The sequence below is a fragment of the Prionailurus bengalensis genome, chromosome D2, assembly GCF_016509475.1.
Source record: "Prionailurus bengalensis isolate Pbe53 chromosome D2, Fcat_Pben_1.1_paternal_pri, whole genome shotgun sequence".
Taxonomy (NCBI): Eukaryota; Metazoa; Chordata; class Mammalia; order Carnivora; family Felidae; genus Prionailurus; species Prionailurus bengalensis.
This window is the reverse complement of record NC_057351.1, coordinates 13326493-13347850: the sequence shown is the minus strand read 5'-3', so window position 1 is coordinate 13347850 and position 21358 is coordinate 13326493. Positions and strand designations below refer to the sequence as shown.

Here is a 21358-nt window from a genome sequence, read left to right as displayed (position 1 = left end):
TCAAAAAATTTCAAATACATACAAAAGAGAATAAAACAGTGCAATGAAACACCATACACCCATTATCCAACTACAATAATCATAAAGTCAGTCACTTTCACTTATACCCCTACCTACTTCCTCCCACCCCATGTGGATTACTTTGAAGGAAATTTGAGATATTATATAATTTGATTTGTGATATACTTCACATGAGTTTTAAAAGAAAATTCTTTTTTAAAAATCATTAACAGGGGCGCCTGCGTGGCTCAGTCCATTGAGCATCCGACTTCAGCTCAGGTCATGATCTCACAGCTTGTGAGTTCGAGCCCCGTGTCAGGCTCTGTGCTGACAGCTCAGAGCCCGGAGCCTGCTTCGGATTCTGTGTCTCCCTTTCTCTCTGCCCCAACCCACTCGCATTCTGTCTCTGTCTCTCTCAAAAATAAATAAACATTAAAAAAAATGTTTTCTAAATCATAAGCAATATCATTACTACACATTAAAAGTTAACAATAATTTCCTAATACCATTGAACCAGTATTCAATTTTAATATTCAAATTCCTGATTATCTCCATTTTGTTAAAGTGGATTTCATAAATTGTTTTTAAAAATCACTTTCTAGAACCTGAAAACCCAAACACCAATCTTAAAATGTGATGACCCTTTTAAGGTATAAACACAGAATAAGGCCAAGTATAAAATACATGACTTTTCTAGTCACATAATTCTTAAAGGGGGAAAAAAAACCACAGAAATTCATAACTCAGTTCCAGAAAGGCTCTATATGAAAAATCACTTGAACACTTAATACATTTGCAGTAACCCATTTTAATCCACAGGCTACTATACAAGTTGAATGTTACACAACAGGTATCAGTATAACCATTAGAACTAAAAATATTAGGGCCCAATTAAATATTCCAGAATAGTAAAGACATCAATAAATATAGCGATCAAATATTAGATACAGTAGATATATCTAAATGTGCCTGAACAAATCACCAGCTATTATACTATACAGGGAAATACTGACAAACTCTGGGAGTTTAGAAAAAAAACAAAATAAACAAGTAAGGCATACTGTAAGACCACTTAAATGATAATGTGAAAAACGATCACACTTCCAAACATTCTGTATGATGAAAAGTAAAAGCATAAGGTCATTGGAAATAATTAATTTATTATCATTTACTATCCTAACTTGGAAAAACAGCATATTTTTAACCTCCAGTGAATTATACTTACAATTTGCCATCTTTGAAAGATCGAACAAGAATATTGTCTTTTTTCACAGCAATTTCATCACTACAATCAGGACAAACCACCTTTAAAAAACAAAAAAGTGTAAACTATTAAAACTAAAAGCACATTTACAGTTATGTATCAATTATTAAAATCCTTTTAAAAGACAGTTTTTCAGGGGCGCCTGGGCGGCTCAGTCGGTTAAGTGTCTGACTTCAGCTCAGGTCATGATCTCCTGGTTCGTGAGTTCAAGCCCCACCTCAGGCTCTGTGCTGACAGCCCAGAGCCTAGAGCCTGCCTCAAATTCTGTCTCCCTCTCTTGGGCTCTCTCTCTCTCTCTCAAAAATAAACATTAAAAAAAATTTTTTTTTTAAATAAAAGATAGTTTCAGCTTAAAGCTTAAAAATGAATTTTAGTTTGTAGGGTAAACAGGTAAACACACATGAAAATACACACAAGTGATTTTAAATTTACATCCTATATCCTTCCAGCTTTCTTGATTCCCCACATTGTTTCTGGCACTGGCTTGGTGTTGAAACCAGAAGCGTGGCCATGGCTCGACTGAAGCTGTGGACCAAGTTCTAGTTAGAAACAGAACACTGGAATGAAAGGGGAGGCTGGGGTGGAAAAAAGAGCTAAAGCCAGAGAGTCTGCAGCATGGCTAGGAGAACAGAAACCAAAATGGGAGCAAGTATCAGAGCAGTCTCTAACTTAAAAAAGGTAGAGATGAGTTCAACTTATTACTTACATTTAAATATACATAACAGGCACTAAAATTTCTTCCCAATGCTACCCACTCTAAAAAGTAAATGTTATAAAGAAGATACCTTTCTGGAGGCTACATAAGATTTATTACTAACAGAAGAAGATTTACTTTAGTTGGAGTCACCTCAGCTGCTATTTAAAGTGAGGTTCAAGCATTCCTTCCTTAAGGCTAATGCAAGACGCTTATAAACTTTTAGTATTTTGGGGCGCCTGGGTGGCTCAGTTGGTTAAGCGTCCGACTTCAGCACAGGTCACGATCTCGTGGTCCGCGAGTTCAAGCCCCGCGTCGGGCTCTGGGCTGATGGCTCAGAGCCTGGAGCTTGCTTCCGACTCTGTGTCTCCCTCTCTTTCTATCCCTCCCCCGTTCATGCTGTGTCTCTCTCTGTCTCAAAAATAAATAAACGTTAAAAAAAAAAATTAAAAAAAAAAAAAAAACTTTTAGTATTTTAATTCCAAGACAGCCCACTATGTATACCAGGAACAATGAAAAATGGGCTAAATAAGTATGACAGGTTTGTTTTAAGGACAGTCTCATTAGCTCTGAAAAATGACAATGGCACATAAAGGCCATTTATTCTCACCACAGGTCAGAAAGGAGCTAGAAACAGGTGAGTTCTAATTTCGTCTTTAAAAAGTTAGTTCACATTTTCCGTAACAGCAACTGCAGTGCACCAGGCATTCCTTAAATACTGACGGCACTGTGAATAAACTCACTGATGAAAGTCTGCTACATGGGGCGGCTGGGTGGCTCAGTTGGTTGAACGTCTGACTTCGGCTCAGGTCATGATCTCACAGTTCGCAAGTTCGAGCCCCACGTCAGGCCCTGTGCTGACCGCTAGGAGCCTGGAGCCTGCTTCGGATTCTGTGTTTCCTTCTCTCTCTGCCCCTCCCCCATTTGCACTCTGCCTCTCACTTGAACATAAATAAACATTAAAACATTTTAAAAAAAAGAAAAAAGTCTGCTCTATGTATTAGCATCCAAGGAAACTTCCTTGTCATTTCAAAAAAGTCCTCCAGTAGGGACGCCTGCCATGGGTCGCTCAGTTGGTTAAGCGTCCGACTCCTGGTTTCAGCTCATAGCAATGATCCTGCAGTTTGTGAGTTTGAACCCTGTGTTGGGCTCTGTGCTGTCAGCGCAGAGCCAGCTTGGGATTCTCTCTCCCTCCCTCTCCCCCAAAATAAATGTAAAAAATTTCTGAAGTGAACACTTAATATTTGGTCTAATCATGCTATAGATACTAACTACCACATCAGGGTACTGTACTAGATGCCAGAGAACACAGACAGTCACCGCTCCTCCCTACATGGAGCTTGTACTCTAGTTGGGAAGACAAGCACTAAGTAAGAGAGTACACACTGATTTAACTGCTATTGCGTTAAGTCCTTATCTAGGTAATCAGGGACCACTTTTTAAAAAAATTTTTTTAATGTTTATCTGTTTTTGAGAGAGAGCGAGCGAGCAGAGGAGGGGCAGAAAGAAAGGGAGACACAGAATCCAAAGCAGGCTCCAGGCTCTGAGCTGTCAGTACAGAGCCTGATGTGGGACCCAAACCTACAAACTCCAAGATCGTGACCTGAGCTGAAGTCGGACGCTTAACCGACTGAGCCACCCAGGCACCCCACAGGACCACTTCCTTGAAGGCACAACATTTAAGCTCAGCTTTCAAGCCTGAGTAGGAGGTGGCTTGACACGGGATGTACGCGTACGCATGTATATGCAGCAAAGGGGTGCACTGCAAGCAGAGGAAACTAATCACAGGAAGCGTCAGAGACAGGAAGCAGTGGAACCCTGTTCCAGAGAGCAAAAGGGCAGTGTGGCTAACTTTCTGCCTGGAGTGATTAAGAGAGATGGAAAGGGTTCAGATTTTCTGGTTAATTCTTAGAATAAAATCTAAAATCTTTAAGGAAAGGCTCTGAGGAAGGATAATGTTGTAACTGCTTCGCCTTTTAAAGAATTACTTAGGCGGTGCCTGGCTGGCTCAGTCAGAGGAGCAAGTGAGTTTTGATCTCGGGGTTCTGAGTTCAAGCCCCATGTGGGACACAGATTATTTAAATTAATCCAACTTTAAAAAAAAGAATAGGGGCGCCTGGGTGGCTCAGTCGGTTGAGTGTCTGACTTCAGCTCAGGTCATGATCTCAACTGTCCATGAGTTCGAGCCCTGTGTCAGGCTCTGTGCTGACAGCTCGGAGCCTGGAGCCCGTTTCAGATCCTGTGTCTCCCCGTCTCTCTGCCCCTCCTCCACTCATGCTCGCTCACGCTCTGTCTGTCTGTCTGTCTGTCTGTCTGTCTCTCTCTCTCTCTGTCAAAAATAAACATTAAAAAAGAATAAAAATAAAATTAAGTTACAATTATTTTTATTTATTTATTAAAATGGAATTAAAACATCCAGGTGAGAGGTGGTGACTTGGCTGCAGAGTGGTGGCAATGGCAAATTAAAGAAAAGAGAACTATGAGAGATAATTAGGGAAGTGAAGAGATGAGCAAGCAGAGGGATGCTCAGGTTTCTGTCTTGTGCAAATGATGTCATTCACTGTGAGAGGAAACAATGGAGAAGGGCCAAGTTTCGGAAGAAGGGAGGAGAGAATACATTTAGTTGTAAATTTATTAAGTTTTGAGGTGGCTGAAGGACATCCAAATGGAGATACTAAATAGAGAGATACCCAAGTCTAGAGCTCACAATGGAGGTCTGAACTGTGATATAAACTTGGGAGTCAACAGCCTAAATACTAAGGGTCTCAAACTTAGGTCTAAAACTATGAATAAAATCTACCTTTTTTTCCTCATGGTTTTTGCAGTCCTCCACTTGACCAACTGAGCTATTGAAGGAATCACACTTTCTCATGGGTTTCAAAAATTACATATATGATAGCTTTGGCCGATGCTGCTGGTGGTGTGTTAAGTGGGATCACTTTCCATTCTGCCACAAGAATGATAATCCGTATTTCATCCTGTTCACCCATGTATGTTCTTTTCTTGGTCCCTAAGGCATTTCAGTTTGTTAACTCTGCAACCAATGCTATAAAAGGGGATGAGATCACCCAAAAGAGAATACAGAGGATATATTCTGAACCTTGAACAGCAACATTTCAAGGTTGGTTAGAGGAGAAACCATGAAGGAAACTGAAAAAGACAACTGCATGAGTCATGGAAGCTAAGATTTCCTTCTCTTAAAATGGGGGTAAATACCACTTATCTTCAGTCTCAGGAATAAAGGAGACTGTTTATACTGACAAGCTCAGCACAGTGCCTGGCCAGGGGAGATGCTAAACCCATGGAGGTTGCTCACAGGTCCTCGGAGTACGTGACTGTTTCCTAGCATGATGTTACTAAACACTCGTAAAATTTACTCAATTTATAAAAACTAATTTTAAAAATTGAAACCCAAATACTATTTATGTTATTATGTCAAGATTGCTTGATTTAGAACACAAGTTTACACCCTAGTTGACAAAAAGTACTCATCACTGTCCAAAAGATCTCACTTTGGGGGGAAGGATTACATATATGAATAATTCTAAGATTCTTTAAATGATAATGAGATGGTTCCTAAGCAGATTACTGACAATTCAACATCATAAATCCTTAAATATTTTTCCCATCATCAAGAAAACTATTCAGAAATTATGGTGAGAGAATCATAATACTGAATATACTAACAGTGAAAAAATTAATATTCCTGTTGTTTTAGAAAAAGACACAAAGAACTTTTTTTTTTTAAGTTTATTTATTTTTGAGAGAGACAGAGCATGAGCAGGGGAGGGGCAAAGAGAGAGGGAGACACAGAATCCAAAGCAGGCCCCAGGCTCTGAGTTGTTAGCACAGCCTGGGCTGTGGGTGCCTGGGTGGCTTAGTTGGTTAAGCGTCCAACTCTTGATTTTCAGCTCAGGTCATGATCTCACCGTCTGTGGGATCGAAGCCCCGTTACTGGCTCTGTGCTGACAGCATGGAGCCTGCTTGGGATTCTTTCTCTCCTCTCCTTGCCCCTCCCCAGTTCGTGCATGCACATGCTCTCTCAGAAACAAACAAACATTAAAAAACAAAACAAAACATGTTTTCAGGGGCACCTGTATGATTCAGTTGGTTAAGCATCCAATTCTTGATTTTTGGCTCAGGTCATGATCTCACTGTTCCTAAGATAAAGCCCTGTGTTGGGCTCTCCACTGACAGGGTGAAGCCTGCTTGGGATTCTTTCTCCCTCTCTCTCCACTCCTCCACCCCTCTCTCAAAATAAATAATTAAACATTGAAAAAAAAAATGTTTTCAAAAGAAATTCTTACAAAGAAATCTTAGTGCTTAAGGAAAAAAGAAATGATCTCATACGTTGACACTTAAGTTTTCAGTTTATTACCCAACTTACTTCGACTTTCCAATACTCAGTTTCCTTATCACTAAGTGAGGATAAATAATAATACCTGCCTCATAGTCCCTGTAAAGGTCTTAGCACAGTCCCTGCATACAACAGGCATCCAATAAATACTGGATGGACAGATGGATATATGCAAAGGTACAAAGGTATCATAAAGCATTTATATTTATTAAAACAAATAATTACCCTCTTTAGTTTTAATTATAAAATACAATGTTAAGTTTTAACTGAAAGAACGGGCATCTACTGGGCAATTATTTTGTGCAAAACACTGAACGGAGCTCAGGATAAAGAATATAAAACATGTTCACTGAAAAAGAGGATAGACAGACATCATTTTAGTTAACAGTAGAAAAAGAAAGTCTCCTCTTCTGCAATCTTCTGCATGATGAATTTAGGAGTTGTAAAAATTTGCATTATGACTTTTCTACCCAAAATAGAAAGAGAAGTATAATGAACTCTCATATACCTAGCCTCTAAAATTACCAAAATTTGGCCTTTCTTAGATGACTTCAAGAGTTCTTGGTACTCAAAGACAATTTTGAAAGTAATATTTGTGTAAACTAAATGATGCTAAAACCATTTCCCCACTTTGTACTTGTGAAAAATACTAGTAAGATTATCAGTTGTCCTCTTCATGAACTTAAATAGTTGAAAGTTAAACTCTTTGGGGCGCCTGGGTGGCGCAGTCGGTTAAGCGTCCGACTTCAGCCAGGTCACGATCTCGCGGTCCGGGAGTTCGAGCCCCGCGTCGGGCTCTGGGCTGATGGCTCGGAGCCTGGAGCCTGTTTCCGACTCTGTGTCTCCCTCTCTCTCTGCCCCTCCCCCGTTCATGCTCTGTCTCTCTCTGTCCCAAAAATAAATAAACGTTGAAAAAAAAAAAAATTTTTAAAAAAAAAAAAGAAAGTTAAACTCTTTAATACTGAAGTTACTCACCAATGCAGGAAACCACAGTGCTTTCTTTTTATCCAAACTAACGTAATCTACACATACAACTTTTCCTAGTAGCTCATCAATCTGTTTCCTATCATCCTCATCTTCATCACTGGAGGATGAAGAAGACTCTTCCTCTGGTCTAGGAAAAGAAAAAAAAAAAAAGATATTTCCATTTATCTTCACAGAGAATGAGCATACCAAGCTGATAAATACAGGTATTCCAGAAATCTTATCCCATTTTCAAAAACCTACAGAATGGCAAATTTAAATTTTTATATAATTTTCTAAATTTCTAAAGAATAATAAAAAGGGTTATCATGAAAAGAAAGCACATCATTTTCCTAAAAATCTCTTGGAAAGAACACAATACTCAAAAAGCTTAAGGCCCTATATGAAACATCCCAGTACTACACAAAAATACAGTAGATGCTACTCTCAAAAGAGTTGGGAGTTCCCAAGTTATTAAATTTTATACTCCTAGTACAAAGATAATTTTAAAAAGGGAAAAAGATTTTTATTTATGGGGAGGTTAGGGTGGTGGAGAAGACAATCTGCTAAGAGATCAGCATTGCTATCCTTAATATCAAATATACACAAACTAGGCACTGACAAAATGTATAATACTGTTATTTTGTTGTTTTTTTGTATAACATTGTTATTTTGTATTATATTAAAAATTCCTTTCAGTTTACACTATAAATTAGAAAGAGGTTACCTGTCCACAGAAAAAGAGACTATCTAAAACTACCCACGTGGTGTTATACAAAAGTATAGTAGAAATGAAAACTAAAAAAGAAAAAAAAAAAATCACACAAAACAAACAAAAATTCTACCTTTGAATCTGGTTCTAAGAAAGCCCACAATCAGTGTTAAAGAAAATAAAGATTATAACAATGACGGCTCAAAATGCTCAGAGTAAGTAAAGACACTAAGAAATGAATACACAGGGACTCCTGGGTGGCTCAGTCAGTTGAGCGTCCAACTCTTGATTTCAGCTCAGGTCATGATCCCAGGGTCATGGGATCAAGCCCCATGTCAGTCTCAGTGCTGAGTGTGGTGTATGCTTAAGATTCTCTCTGTCTCTCTCTGCCCCTCTCCCCTGCTTTCTTTCACTCTCTAAAATAAAAAAAAAAAAGTTTAAAAGAAATTTTTAAAGGTTTTAAAAAAAGGAAATAAATGAACCACTGCAACGTATGTTCTTTTTATAAAATAAAATTGAATAATGGCGAATATTGATTACCTACGGGGATGAAAACATTTTTGAGATACTCAGCAATGACCAAGTTCACAGACAAAAATGTAAGTTGAAAAATCATTTTAAAACCTTAAACATGATTTATCTATTTGGTTGATTGGCATAAATCTAATATATTCTAAATTTGTCTCGATGCCTTTCCAAAGGGATGGAGATATAAATGTCACTCCTTTATATTTATACACTTCAACGTAAATATTTTTAAAAAACCAAAAAAACTATTGTAATAAGATTAAACATTTTAGAACAATATGGGAAATATCACTATTTGATTTCAATGATCAAGTAACTCAAAACTTTTCTCCTGGCAGAAACAAAGCAAATTTTCCAAGTTTGCTGCTGAGAACCAGGGTACTTCAAATGGCACTTATAGTAGTTTAACAGCTACTCAGAAAGTAACGGAAGGTAGGAAAAACCAATACAGCTTGGTATTAGCAAAGCATAAAACCTTAAAAATAGACACTTCCGGCAGTCATGACAGACTTCCCAAGTCTGAGTTCTACTTGATTACAAGTGTTTCTCAAGGGCAATGACTTTTCTCTCTCCACTTTCTAGTGGCTGTAGAACACAACCAACCTTAAAACCATAATCACTGCTTTTTCAAAGCAGTTATAAAAAACTTATTCAGCTAGGATTTAATAGACACCCTTTAAGTCATTATCATTAGCAAGACAGAAAGTCCCAGTATCACAGATAACATAGATCACATCTGTAAAACAGAGAGAGAAAACTGGGCTTTATTTGCCTAACAAAGTCATCTGCATCTTTATGAAAATTCTCATTTGTTTCTTAAGACTTAACAAGCGTGAAGACTTCAGACATGAGAAAGTTACATATATATACGTATATATATGTAAATATGTATGTATATATATATACATATATATGTATATATATATACATATATATGTATATATATATACATATATATATATATATATATATATATATATATATATATATATATAAAAGAGCTGCCTACATAAAATACCTATCCGCTTTACACACTAAATGTCCAAGTTCCACTCTAAAACCATTTCCCATTCATGGACTAGATTTCTTCCCCTCGACTTCCCAAATGAAGACTTTGTTCCCACAATGCTTGTTTCCCTCTCCTGTGTCAATTTTTCTGCCTCTGCTATATTGAGTCCTATCAGCATACCCTTATTTCCACTAACATGCTTTATTTCTCCCACTTAAAAAAAAAAAAAAAAATCCCCTGCGGCACCTTGGTGGCTCAGTCAGTTAAGCAGCAGACTTGGGCTCAGGTCATGATCTCACAGCTCGTGGGTCTGAGTCCCCAGCTGGGCCCTGCACTAACATCTCGGAGCTCAGAGTCTGGAGCCTGCTTGGGATTGTCTCCCCCTCTCTTTGTCCCTCCCTCACTTGTGCTTGCTCTCTCTCTCTCTCTCTCAAAAATAAACATTTTAAAAAGAAAAATCCCCTGACCTCACTTTCTCCACCAGTTACTAGCACCTCATTTTCCTACTCCCCCTTTGCAGTCAAACAGAGCCTGGAATGCTCTATTCCCCAGACATTTGGAAACACTCAACTCTTCTAAGTCTCTGTTCAAATGTCATCTCAGTGAGGTTACCCTGACTGTCCCATTCAAATTTAGAATCTGCCCGTCCCAATCTCTCCTTTTATTGTTTTCCCACAGCACTGAAAAATCTATCATGCTATATAATCTGCTTAATTCGTTCTTACGTTTTCTCTTTCTGACCCATCTCCCCCGTATGAGAGAATATAAGCCTCAGGGCAGACATCTTATCAATGCCTGTTTATTCACTGATATATTCCAAGTACCTGAACAGTGCTTGGCACAAGCATAGATATTCAATACATATTTGCTGACTAAATAAATGGAACTGAATAGATTTCTTTCTCTCTCCTATGGTATATCTAATTTTATTTCTCCTGAAATCACAAAATGTAAACAAGTGGCATAACGTACACAACCAGTGTAAACCACACCATTATATGCACCTAGGACCCCTTTAACTTCTCCTCTTACAGGAGTTTGGTCAGGAAATAATTTACATAAGACAAGCACTCAATGAACTGATGGAACAAAAATAAATGAGCATCAAAAGTATTTTAAGGGAGCAAATACAGAACAAGCAGAGAACCTGCTTGGTTTTTATTCCCCTCTGACGTTGTTGCTTCTTTGGTAGTAAGAAAGTATTTGTTTACTTGAGCCAGAACAAAATACTGTACTGTCTTTATGAAATAACATCTGATGATGCCACTGGAAACAAAGCTAATTACACAGAAATGTTTACAAGCACAGACCAACAGCTAATTACTTAAAGCTGATCACAATTAACTGTAAGAATTACAATTATAAATTAATTTTTACCATTAATTGTGAATCAAGTAAGAAGAGCTTAAGACGAGACATGTGCCAAAGAACAGCACATGATGAAACACAAGCAGAAAACTCAGCTAGGAACTTCAGAGGCTCAATTTGGAAATGTAATTCTGACTTCAATGCTCCTTATTATTTCAGGCAAGTAACTCAGTTTCAAATTTTGCACACTAAATTAAAAAGCTGTTTTCCCCTAAGTGTTATCAAGAAGAAAACCAGAATCAAATTGTCATATCAAAATAAAACAGCAAATAATTAAAAAGTCTTCCAGAATTCGACAGTGGTACTGGTTGCACAGTCTGTGAATACACTAAAAAACAAGGCACACTGTACACTTTTAAAGGGTGAATTGTGATATGTTAAATGCATCGCAATAAAAATTTTTTTTAAATATCTGCAGACCTGTAAATGTCAGTTACAAATCACTAGTTTATTGGGTAAACTTTAGCACTGTCAGTGAGTAAAATCTGTGCCCATAAATAATTGCTATCAAGAATCATTATGGGCCTCATTATGCTTTATTCTTGTTCTGAACAGGAAAAAAATGGCAAGCAGACTGATTTCCTACTGTAGCAGCTGCATATATACTTTTGCCTCATTACTGGAAAACACTTTGAGGAGGTGAGGATACACCGATTTTTCTATAATTTCAGGCATTCTACTGTTTAGGCAGAATCAAACAAAATACCTGTATACAATGGCTAAATTAAGGGAAAATTTCAACTTGCTTTAAAAAACTAGAGAATAATAATCTTAAGAAAATACTTAAATACATTAGAATTAACTAAAGGTAGAAGATACATAAAATTCATCTGAAGGAAGGTGTCAAAAATCATCAATTTTTGGAAGAGCTGGAGGCTGATTTACTGGTATGTGGATTAACAGTTGTTAAAAGAAAATAAAGGTAGTGGTATACTACACAACAATGGAGTCTGGGGAATCCTGGGAAGAGATAACTTCATTTATCTTTGTGCAAAATTACATTTTATTTATTTTTTTTTATTTTTATTAAAAAAAAAATTTTTAACGTTTATTATTTTTGAGAAGAGAGAGACAGAGCATGAGCAGGGGAGGAGAGAGAAAGAGGGAGACACAGAATCTGAAACAGGCTCCAGGTTCCGAGCTGTCAGCACAGAGCCCGATGTGGGGCTCAAACTCACAGACCGTGAGATCATGACCTGAGCTGAAGTTGGATGCTTAACCGACTGAGCCACCCAGGTGCCCCTGTACAAAATTACATTTTAAATGACAATCAGGGAACCAAAAATGAAGACTTTTTTAGTTGAGTAATGGAAGCAGAAATGAAGGTCAGTTAAATGACCTTAAGGTCCGAGTCCAGGACTCTGTTGTAGAAAATCACTCAGAAAGGGGAGAAAGAACTTTGAGGAAGTATAATTAAGAAGAAGGGAATTTCCAACTGTGGTACTTGCCTGTAGCGCCTACATACTACGGCATAAAGTGCTAATAAACAAGAACATTACGTGCCTTGGCCATGAGAATGACCACAATAGCGAGCGGGAAGGGACAGCAAGCCAAACAAGGTGACGGATGAGCAGGGCATCATTCCCTACAAGTTAATTCTCAACCTTCGGTCTGCCATACATTGCACATACGTAATATAATCCCAACAGCAAATCTTTCATTATTCACAACAGGAAAATCACTTACTTAGATATTTGCTGGAGTCTTTAAAAAGCAAAGATCAACTTGCTCAGTGACAACTGCATGCTTTAGTCTCATCTTCAAGAAAGGGAGACCTCAGCTAATAGATTTTTTAATACATCATAATTTTTGGTCACTTTTGTAGATCACTCTAGGTGATATTCTATAAACGATCTTTAAATTTATTTTTATACGTCTAGATCACAGTTGAAGAAAGGTAAAACATGTCTAAACATTAGATGCCATCTTTTTCAAAGTTTAAAAAGAATTTTTGATTGATACAAAAAGTTTTTCCTGCAATATATATAATATAATATAATAATATAATATAATATAATATAATATAATATAATATAATATAAGAAATGTTGTTTCAAAAAATTCAAATATAGGGGTGACTGGGTGGCTCAGTCAGTTAAGCAGCTGACTTCGGCTCAGGTCAAGGACTTGTGGTTCACAAATTCGAGCCCTGCGTCGGGCTCTGTGCTGAAGGCGTGGAGCCCAGAGCCTGCTTCAGATTCTACGTTTCTGTCTTTCTCTGCCCCTCCCCTGCTCATGCTCTGTCTCTTTCTCTCTCAAAAATAAATTAAAAAATTAAAAAGCAATATAAAAAAAATAATTCAAATATACCCCAAAACAGTTCTACCTATCAGACATAAACAATAAGCAGAATTTTTATAAACTCACATATAGACACATTTTATGAATGAACTCATGTTACATACCAATAGTTCATGAAAATTTTTTCATTCAATTCATGATGTATCTAGTATTTACACAGTGCTTCCTATATAAACACTTTAAGAATTCATTTAATCTTTGCAACAACTCTGAAAGATAGGTAATATCTCAATTTTACAGATAAGAAAATTGAGGCATGAAAAGACTAAGTAAAATGCCCAAGGTTATACAGCAAGGAAGTGGCAGAAACAGTTATTCACACCCAGGTCACCGACTCCACAGTTCACACTCTTAACTGGGCAACACTACCACTCTCAAAAGCTAGAGGAGAAGTAGAAATCTTCACTAATGAAATAATTTTACATTAAATACACCCCACCTCACTGTTCTGACATCATGACACATAATTAGAAGTTGACTACTAAACTATGGGAAGACTAATAAGCAATGGTAGATAAAAACTTTTAATATACAATTGAAGTCATTAATTTTCAAACAGACATCAAAAGATTTATCTTATAAGCGCTTCAGTGAATATTTTATGGCAATGTTAACAGCCCTCGAAAAAAGTGATAACATTATTAGATCACAGTAACATCAAATAATCACAAAAGGACTCTTTCATGTGAATAATGCCATCATACATTTTTCATTTATTTTTCTTCCTGGATAGAATGTTTCAAATTTTAAACATCATATGCACAAGAGTAAATAATAGTTACGCCCTGAGTACCCTAAAAATAATCAAGTCATCAGCAAGCTAAATCATAAGTGAGAGAAATTATTCACTTAGTAATTAAGAAAAACATTTTCTTAAAGTATCAGAGTTAAGGGAAAAAAAAAAAAAAAAAAAGCATGGCCTGAATCACAAGTACAGTAGGAAAATACTATTATCAAATATTTTTTCAACACAAGTATCAGTCTTCCCATTTTCTCCCTCAATGAGACACTATTTATTTACTGTTAAAACTAACTTGGAAAGTAACCGAAGTACTACTCTATCTAAGTAAGAGTCAATCAATGAATGGGTAAAGGTCCATGGAACATGGGTGAGTTCAAGTCCTGGTCCTTTCCTTCCTATGTTCTTTGGATTACTTATTGTGTATGAGGACAATTTCCCCAGTTTTTAGTATGGGTAAAAGCAATACCTATCTTCAGGAGTTTGCTGTAAGGCTGAAAGTAACATGAGACACAGCGCTTACCCCAGCCCTGTCTCCAAAGCTCGGCCACAATTAGATTTAATACCTAACTCAAAATACTGAATGAAAGCATTCACTTACACTAAAGATTTCATAATCCAACTCACTATTTATTTTTAACAGCTACTCTGAAAATATTTGGGCTTAGACTCATTAAAAATTTGTTAATTTTATCCAAGTAAAATGTTCAAAATTGTTTTTGAAACAACCTCCAATAGAGTAAATTAAAAACCCATCCCTTCCAATTTTCTTCTCCTGCTCCTGTGGAGACAACTATGTTTTTAACTATTTTAGTTATTTCTTTGAGAGTTACTGCTTTATCTCTAAGGATATTCTTATACTGGTATTATACATTTTAGACATTATTCTGCTGACTTCCTATTGTTACTAGGACTCAACTTTTATGTTTAAGACACCTCCTCACCCTCCATCCTATATTAAGTTTTCCTTTCTTAGATAATTTCCAGGGGGAGTTACTTAATGCCTTCACTATTTGTTCTCTATTTGTTAAGATGATATCTTTAATTTCCTCCCAGTGTTTCATTATATCAGGTAATCAAGTCCTCCTTTTTAAGAGAGACTTCAATTCCTCCATTCTGCCTTCTACTGACTACCAGCATCTAGTGTTAATATGGAGAAGTCTGATGCCATTCTGCTTCTCAGTCCTTTGCAATAAATTATTTCTCTTTTGGCAACTGTTTGAAGATTGTTTCTTTATCTCTGATGACCCCTTTGATCCTGTGATCCTTTTTAATGTAGAGCCTTTGGAGCCTAAGCACGTCCCATTAAAAGTAATTTGTTAGGTAGAATATATGTCACAACTGCAAGACATAAAAATAAGTGATGGTTTCTGTCAAGGAGATTACTAGGAAGAGAAAACAAATACTACAATAACAACAACAGGTGAAATACTACCTTTGACATGAGATAAATGCACAGAATTTAGAGGGTTCAGAGGAAAGAAAACACATCTGTTTTCAAGGAAAGAGCAGGGAGACACAAAAAGTTCACATAAAGGTGGGAGCATTTCTGTTGGAGGACTGAATGTGTGAGTCAATGACATGAAAGGGTGGCATCTGAGAAAGAAAAAAAGAGCATGAATAAAAGCATGATATCAGGAAAACAAAGGCTGTATTCAGCGAATACTGACCATAGCATCAAGATACATGTAGGGAGAAATGGCAGGCAGATATACACCTGTTAAGGCTGGCTGAGCACGGAGAATCTCAAACACCCGTGCTAAGGAGTCTGAAATTACTATTAGATCCAGTTAGCATTTGGCAAATTACAATTTAAAATTAATAACTATTAAAACAATACTAGAAGGAGAAATGAATTCAGGTTCAACTAACAGTTATGAAAATGGACTTACATATGATTAGATCTTCTTCCTCTATTTGTTTTCTTTCCTATGACTGGAGTGCCAAAATGTTCAGGGTTGGTGAGTGGGAGCTGGTCTAATGTCTGTGGGTAAGAACATAAACCCAGCACAGTTATTACGTTGCAAGTTCTTTTTCCTTTTTAAACCAAATCAGTTTAATATGCTTAGATTTTAAGATTAAAAACTGCCCCCAAGGAAGACTAAAATACAACTTCCCTAAAGATTGAAACTGTCATTTCAAAGATATTAGAATCAAGATGAATGAGCCCACTGCTAGAAAAAAACAAAAAAGAAAAAGTGAAAAGAAATTTATTCTTCTTTCCACATGGTTTCGTTATCTATTTGAAGGCTGACAGACTTCTAAGAATGATTAAAATACAAAACAGACACTAGAAAATAGATTTCAGAGATAAAAACCTACATGTAAGTACCTAACACCTAAAGTGGGACCAACTGCTACTCAAATTTCTCTTTGTTCAAAGGGAATCATAATCCATAATATAGAATTCTTATAAGTAACAAAATCATCCCCAAAAACGCATCAATTGCTTGGAAAACGGCTTTAGATAGGCTGTATTACTACTTTGCAAACATTTTCTACAATAAACCTTTTTAAAAAAAAAAAAAAAGAAAACGTAGGGGCACCTGGGTGGCTCAGTCAGTTGAACGACCCACTTTGGCTCAGGTCATGATCTCACAGCTTTTGAGTTTGAGCCTCGTATCAGGCTCTGTGCTGACAGCTCGGAGACTGGAGCCTGCTTCGGATTCTGTCTCCCTCTCTCTCTGCCCCTAACCCACTTCCATTGTCTGTCTCTCTCAAAAATAAATAAACATTTAAAAAAAAAAGAAAAGAAAAGAAATGTAAAACTTAGCTTTTCTACATTTAATTTCCCCTTCCTTTTTAATCTGCAACATCCAATACAGTGCTTGGTACGAAGACAGTGATCAATAAGAAAACATTTCTTCTTCTTGTCAACTGACAGTTCATGTCAAACCTTTGTCCCTCATCCCATTCTAAAACAACGATTTCCAGGTGAGGAACTGGTTATTGATTAAAAGCAGAATGAAGAAAAAAGGGATTTTGGAATGATTCCTTTCATTTCTCAGTATCCAGTATTTCTTAAATTTTTCTTGCCATCATTTCCTGAAAAGGTTTCTGTGTCTAAAAAGTTAAGGTATTGATCTAAAGACACTATCCCAACTAACTTCATTCTGAGTATCAGTTTTGATAATATTCCTACTTTCTCTGCATTTTTAAGATCTTTCACACAAGTGCGATTCCTTTCATCACTCCAGTAGACGCTCTGCTGTTACAGATAATGTCATGAATGCCAGGGGAACTAAAGATCCCAGAAAAACTGTCAGGATGGACAGAAGGGTGAGTAAGTACTTAGGATAGAGAGTTCTCAAAGTTATAAACCAGGGTGTTACATGAAAGGGTATACACCAACTTAGATTTTTTTTTTTTAAGATCAGATAGCTAAATACAAACTAACGTTAATATTCAAAAGGAAATTTTTAATTTTTATTTTTAAAACAGGTAATTTTGTCAAAACGATGATGAACTAAAATGTGAAAGGGGCAAGCATATTAGTAATCTATGGTGTTTTAACTTAAGTAAATGTATTTGAGATACATATAACTAGGTGTCCAACAACAGTAAGAGGTACTATCCATAAAACATGAAAAATAATTCCTTCAAAAGATAGGTTTATAGGGCATAAAACCTAATCCTACAAATTTAGTTTGTTTAAATTGGGCACTTAAAAAATATTTGGAGGCAAAGTTGGTCCAAATACAATAATCTGCCAAATAAAAACTCTTTAGAAGCCACTTGTCATTAATTCCTAACTATGCTTCCCATGGGCAAAAATTTCAAAGCACTATATTTGGTAAACAGAAAATAAATTAATCTGGGTTCACTTTCTCACCTTACTCCCCTACAACTGAAGTTGCTCTCCTGAAAGCAAAGATTTCTATTCAGTACTGTGATTTCTATTTCAAGCATCTGCTAGTCACTAGTTACAGGAAAGAAAATACCCAGGATTTCTGACTTCCCTCCCTATGTAATACTTAGAACAGTAAGAAGCAGCATCTCTGTCCTTGGCCTCCAATCATGTTCAGGGAAATAGAAGCACGTCTAATTCAAGTGACAGAAAAGACTGAGGTGAGGGTACAATCTGTCTTGTCTAAGCCTAAAAAGTAATGAGCAGAGACCCCCGGCTATATTGAAAGCTAAAAGAAAATTTCACAGGCCTGGGGGAAACATTCCTATATCCGTTACCTAACTGGGCTGCAGGAAATATGGAGCTGAGATTTTATCTCACTTTTCTTTAGTTTTCACCTGCATGTAGTAAATGCACAGAGAATACCAGCTGATGAAACTACTTCTGAATGACAGACTCAAATTAGGAATGTCCTCCAGAAATGCCCAAACACTCAGGCAATGGGCAACATCCTCACTAAGGTGGTTATGGTAGAACCAGCGATTTTAGTGTTGGAATTCAGAGGACTGAAGTGCTATTGTGATCTCCTATCATGGAAATCTCGAATTTAAATCTTCATTTAAGTATGCAGCTTATTAATGGAACTACTGAGCCCCCATACTGCCAGTATGATATGGCTTTTTGCTCAAAGGCCAAAGTTATTACCAATAACAATGCCCTGAGGAGTCTTTCAAAAAATTAAAGATGCTTTTTTGAGAATATCAAAAATAACAAATTAAGGGAAAGAATATATAGATGGCATATTAAATACATTCCTGGCCATGTTACCACAGGACTCAATACATTCATAATTTTAAAATATCTGATTGATTAATGCTTTTTCTCCTCCAACAGATGGTAAATTACTCTCAGGATAAATTCCAGGGCTACTTGGCTTATGCTTGTCTCTAGTACCGAACATAGCACCTGGCTTAGGACAATGGTAAGGGACAGTACACCAATATTCCAAGTACCCGCCAGCAAAATATGAAATCTAACACATTTGGACACACATGGTAAAAGTGATCCTCCTAGAAGGTAAGAAGGATACACTGAGCTACTAGCTCATGTTGCTTCAGCCTTTACACTATAACTGTCTTATGAACTATAAAATTCTCCTGACAAAAACAAAATATTTTAGATATTTCTCTGAATTAAAAAAAAATAAGGCACATGCCTTCACTTAGAAGATGAAAAGTCAAGTCTTCAAGCCCCCATATTCACCGACCTACTATACCTGTACACACGTTCTAAGGGAAATGAAATTATTTCTAAGAATTACATGAACTTCGGGTTCCTGGCTGGCCTGGTCGGAAGAGTGTGAGACTCTTGATCTTGCGGTCATAAGTTCAAGCCCCAGGTTGGGTGCAGAGATTACTTACATAAATAAAACTTAAAAACAAAACAAAACAAAACTATATAAACTTATAAAGAATTCTGTTACTTCATCAGTCTAAGAAGCCAAATTCACTGCAAATTCGAAAGTTTATTTCCTGTATTTGAACCTTCACAATTAACTCAACAAATATTTCCCGAAGGTTTTTGTGTAGAAAACTCTCCTGGGAAAAGAAAAGCCATCAAAATGACAAAAACATGGCTATTAACTCAAACAGCTTAAAATCTCACAGGGAAAATAAGAAAAGGAATTAAAAAGAAACCAAATAAGAGTAAGAGAAGCACTGTAGGATCAAACGATAAAGGGATCAAATTTGGTTAGAAATTTGTCATGGAAGACATCATGGAGGAACGTTAAGAGGAGCAGTGCTCGGCAGAAACCGAGAAATGAATTTGAACCCAATTCTGAAAATACCAAGTAGTCTTATAAGACAGAAGGACAGGGAAATGGAGAAATGAGGCACCTGGGTGGCTCAGTTGGTGGAACACACAACTCTTAATTAATCTTGGGAGTTGTGAATTCCAGCCACTATGGGTGTAGAGAGTACTTAAAAGTGAAAAGAAAAAGAAAAATTGAAAGAGAAAGAAAAGAGAAACGAAATGAAAACTGAAACAGAAAGAGAAACGAAACAAAACAAAAAGAAAAAAGAAAAAGGAAGGACAGAGAAATGGTACAATAGGAAAAACAGGCTGGAATCGTAATATACAGAACCTGTCCCAAATTCGGAATTGGAATAAGAATTCAATTATTAAAAAGAGAAGAAAATATTTTCAACACAAGAGAATACAAAAAAAGTCTAATAGTTTAATAAATAATATTAATAAGTTCCCAAAGAGGGGCAACTTGGGTGGCTCAGTCGGTTAAGCATCTGGCTCTTGATTTCGGCTCAGGCCATGATCTCACGGTTCATGAGATTGAGCCCAACTGTCAGGCTCTGTGATGATGTGCAGAGCCTGTTTAGGATATTCTCTCTCTCTCTCTCTCTCCCCCCCTCCCTCCCTCTCTCTCTCTCTACCCCTCCCTCCCTCTCTCTCTCAAAACAAACAAACAAAACAAAATAATATAATCCCAAAGAAACACTGTTCTAAATAGTGACAAGAAAAAAGGAAATGATGGTTTGATCACACTATGCATTAATTAATATTTATAGACTAGACTAGAAAATAAAACACTTCAACCATATGCCTTTTTAAAATTCTGGATTACAAGCTAGTAACTTACAGAACTTTGTGAACCCTCCCTCCATTCTCAATAACTTAACACCCTTCAATTCTAGAGCATGGCTTTGGTACTAGAAAATACTGGTTTGAGAACCAGCTCTGACCATCAGTTTCACCATCTGTAAATTGCAGATAATAATGCTATCTACTTCATAACGTTGTTAATGTGATGATGTACATAAAGCAGTGAGCAGGGGCGCCTGGGTAGCTCGGTTGGTTGAGCATCCGACTTCATCTCAGGTCATGATCTCACGGTCCCTGAGTTCGAGCCCTGTGTCGGGCTCTGTGCTGACAGCTCAGAGCCTGGAGCCTGCTTCGGTTTCTGTGTTTCCCTCTCTCTCTCTGACCCTCCCCTGTTCATGCTCTGTCTCTCTCTGTCTCAAAAATAAATAACCATTAAAAAAAATTAAAAAAAAGAAAAAGAAAAAGCAGTGAGCCAAGTCCCTGGCAAATATAAGCACTTCATTTATTCATCCAACTACGACTTATTTCAGTTCCTACACTATGCCAAGCACTGTTCTAGGAACTGGGAACAAGTGGTGAAGAAGACACATTAAAAAACGTGCCCTTGTGACACATTCTAGTGAGGAAGGCAGACAATGAACAATTAACTAAGCACATATACATATTCTGATGTCAGAGAATGACACGTGCTATATAAAGAAAACTAAATCAACCTAAAAAGATTAAGAGGAATGGAAGGCACTATTTCAGAAAGGTCAGTCAGGCAAGGCCTCTTTGAGGACAGGCTATAAGAATGTCAGCTAGTAGTAGTAAGGAATTGCTTATAGTTTCTACTCCTTTAATGATGATGGGGTTCCAGCGGATTATTAATCAGACATTTATGGGGCACTCGGGTGGCTCAGTTGGTTAAGCATCCAACTCTTGATTTCAGCTCAAGACATGATCTCACAGTTCATG

The 21358-nt window shown here is 36.9% G+C and overlaps 1 protein-coding gene across 9 annotated transcripts in view; it reads right to left on the bottom strand.

The window, feature by feature from the left end:
• Positions 1-21358, bottom strand: part of ARID4B (AT-rich interaction domain 4B) — a 156951-nt gene that overhangs the window by 56923 nt on the left and 78670 nt on the right. For all 9 annotated transcript variants that reach the window (XR_006299740.1, XM_043596264.1, XM_043596269.1 and 6 more), the window contains exons 7-9: positions 15828-15919; positions 7291-7429; positions 1226-1305 (exon numbers count right to left, since the gene is read on the bottom strand). Coding sequence is in view for 8 of the 9 variants with exons in the window: in XM_043596264.1 (XP_043452199.1) it covers positions 1226-1305; positions 7291-7429; positions 15828-15919 (311 nt within the window). In the remaining variant the exon portion in view is untranslated. The remainder of the gene's footprint in view (positions 1-1225; positions 1306-7290; positions 7430-15827; positions 15920-21358) is intronic.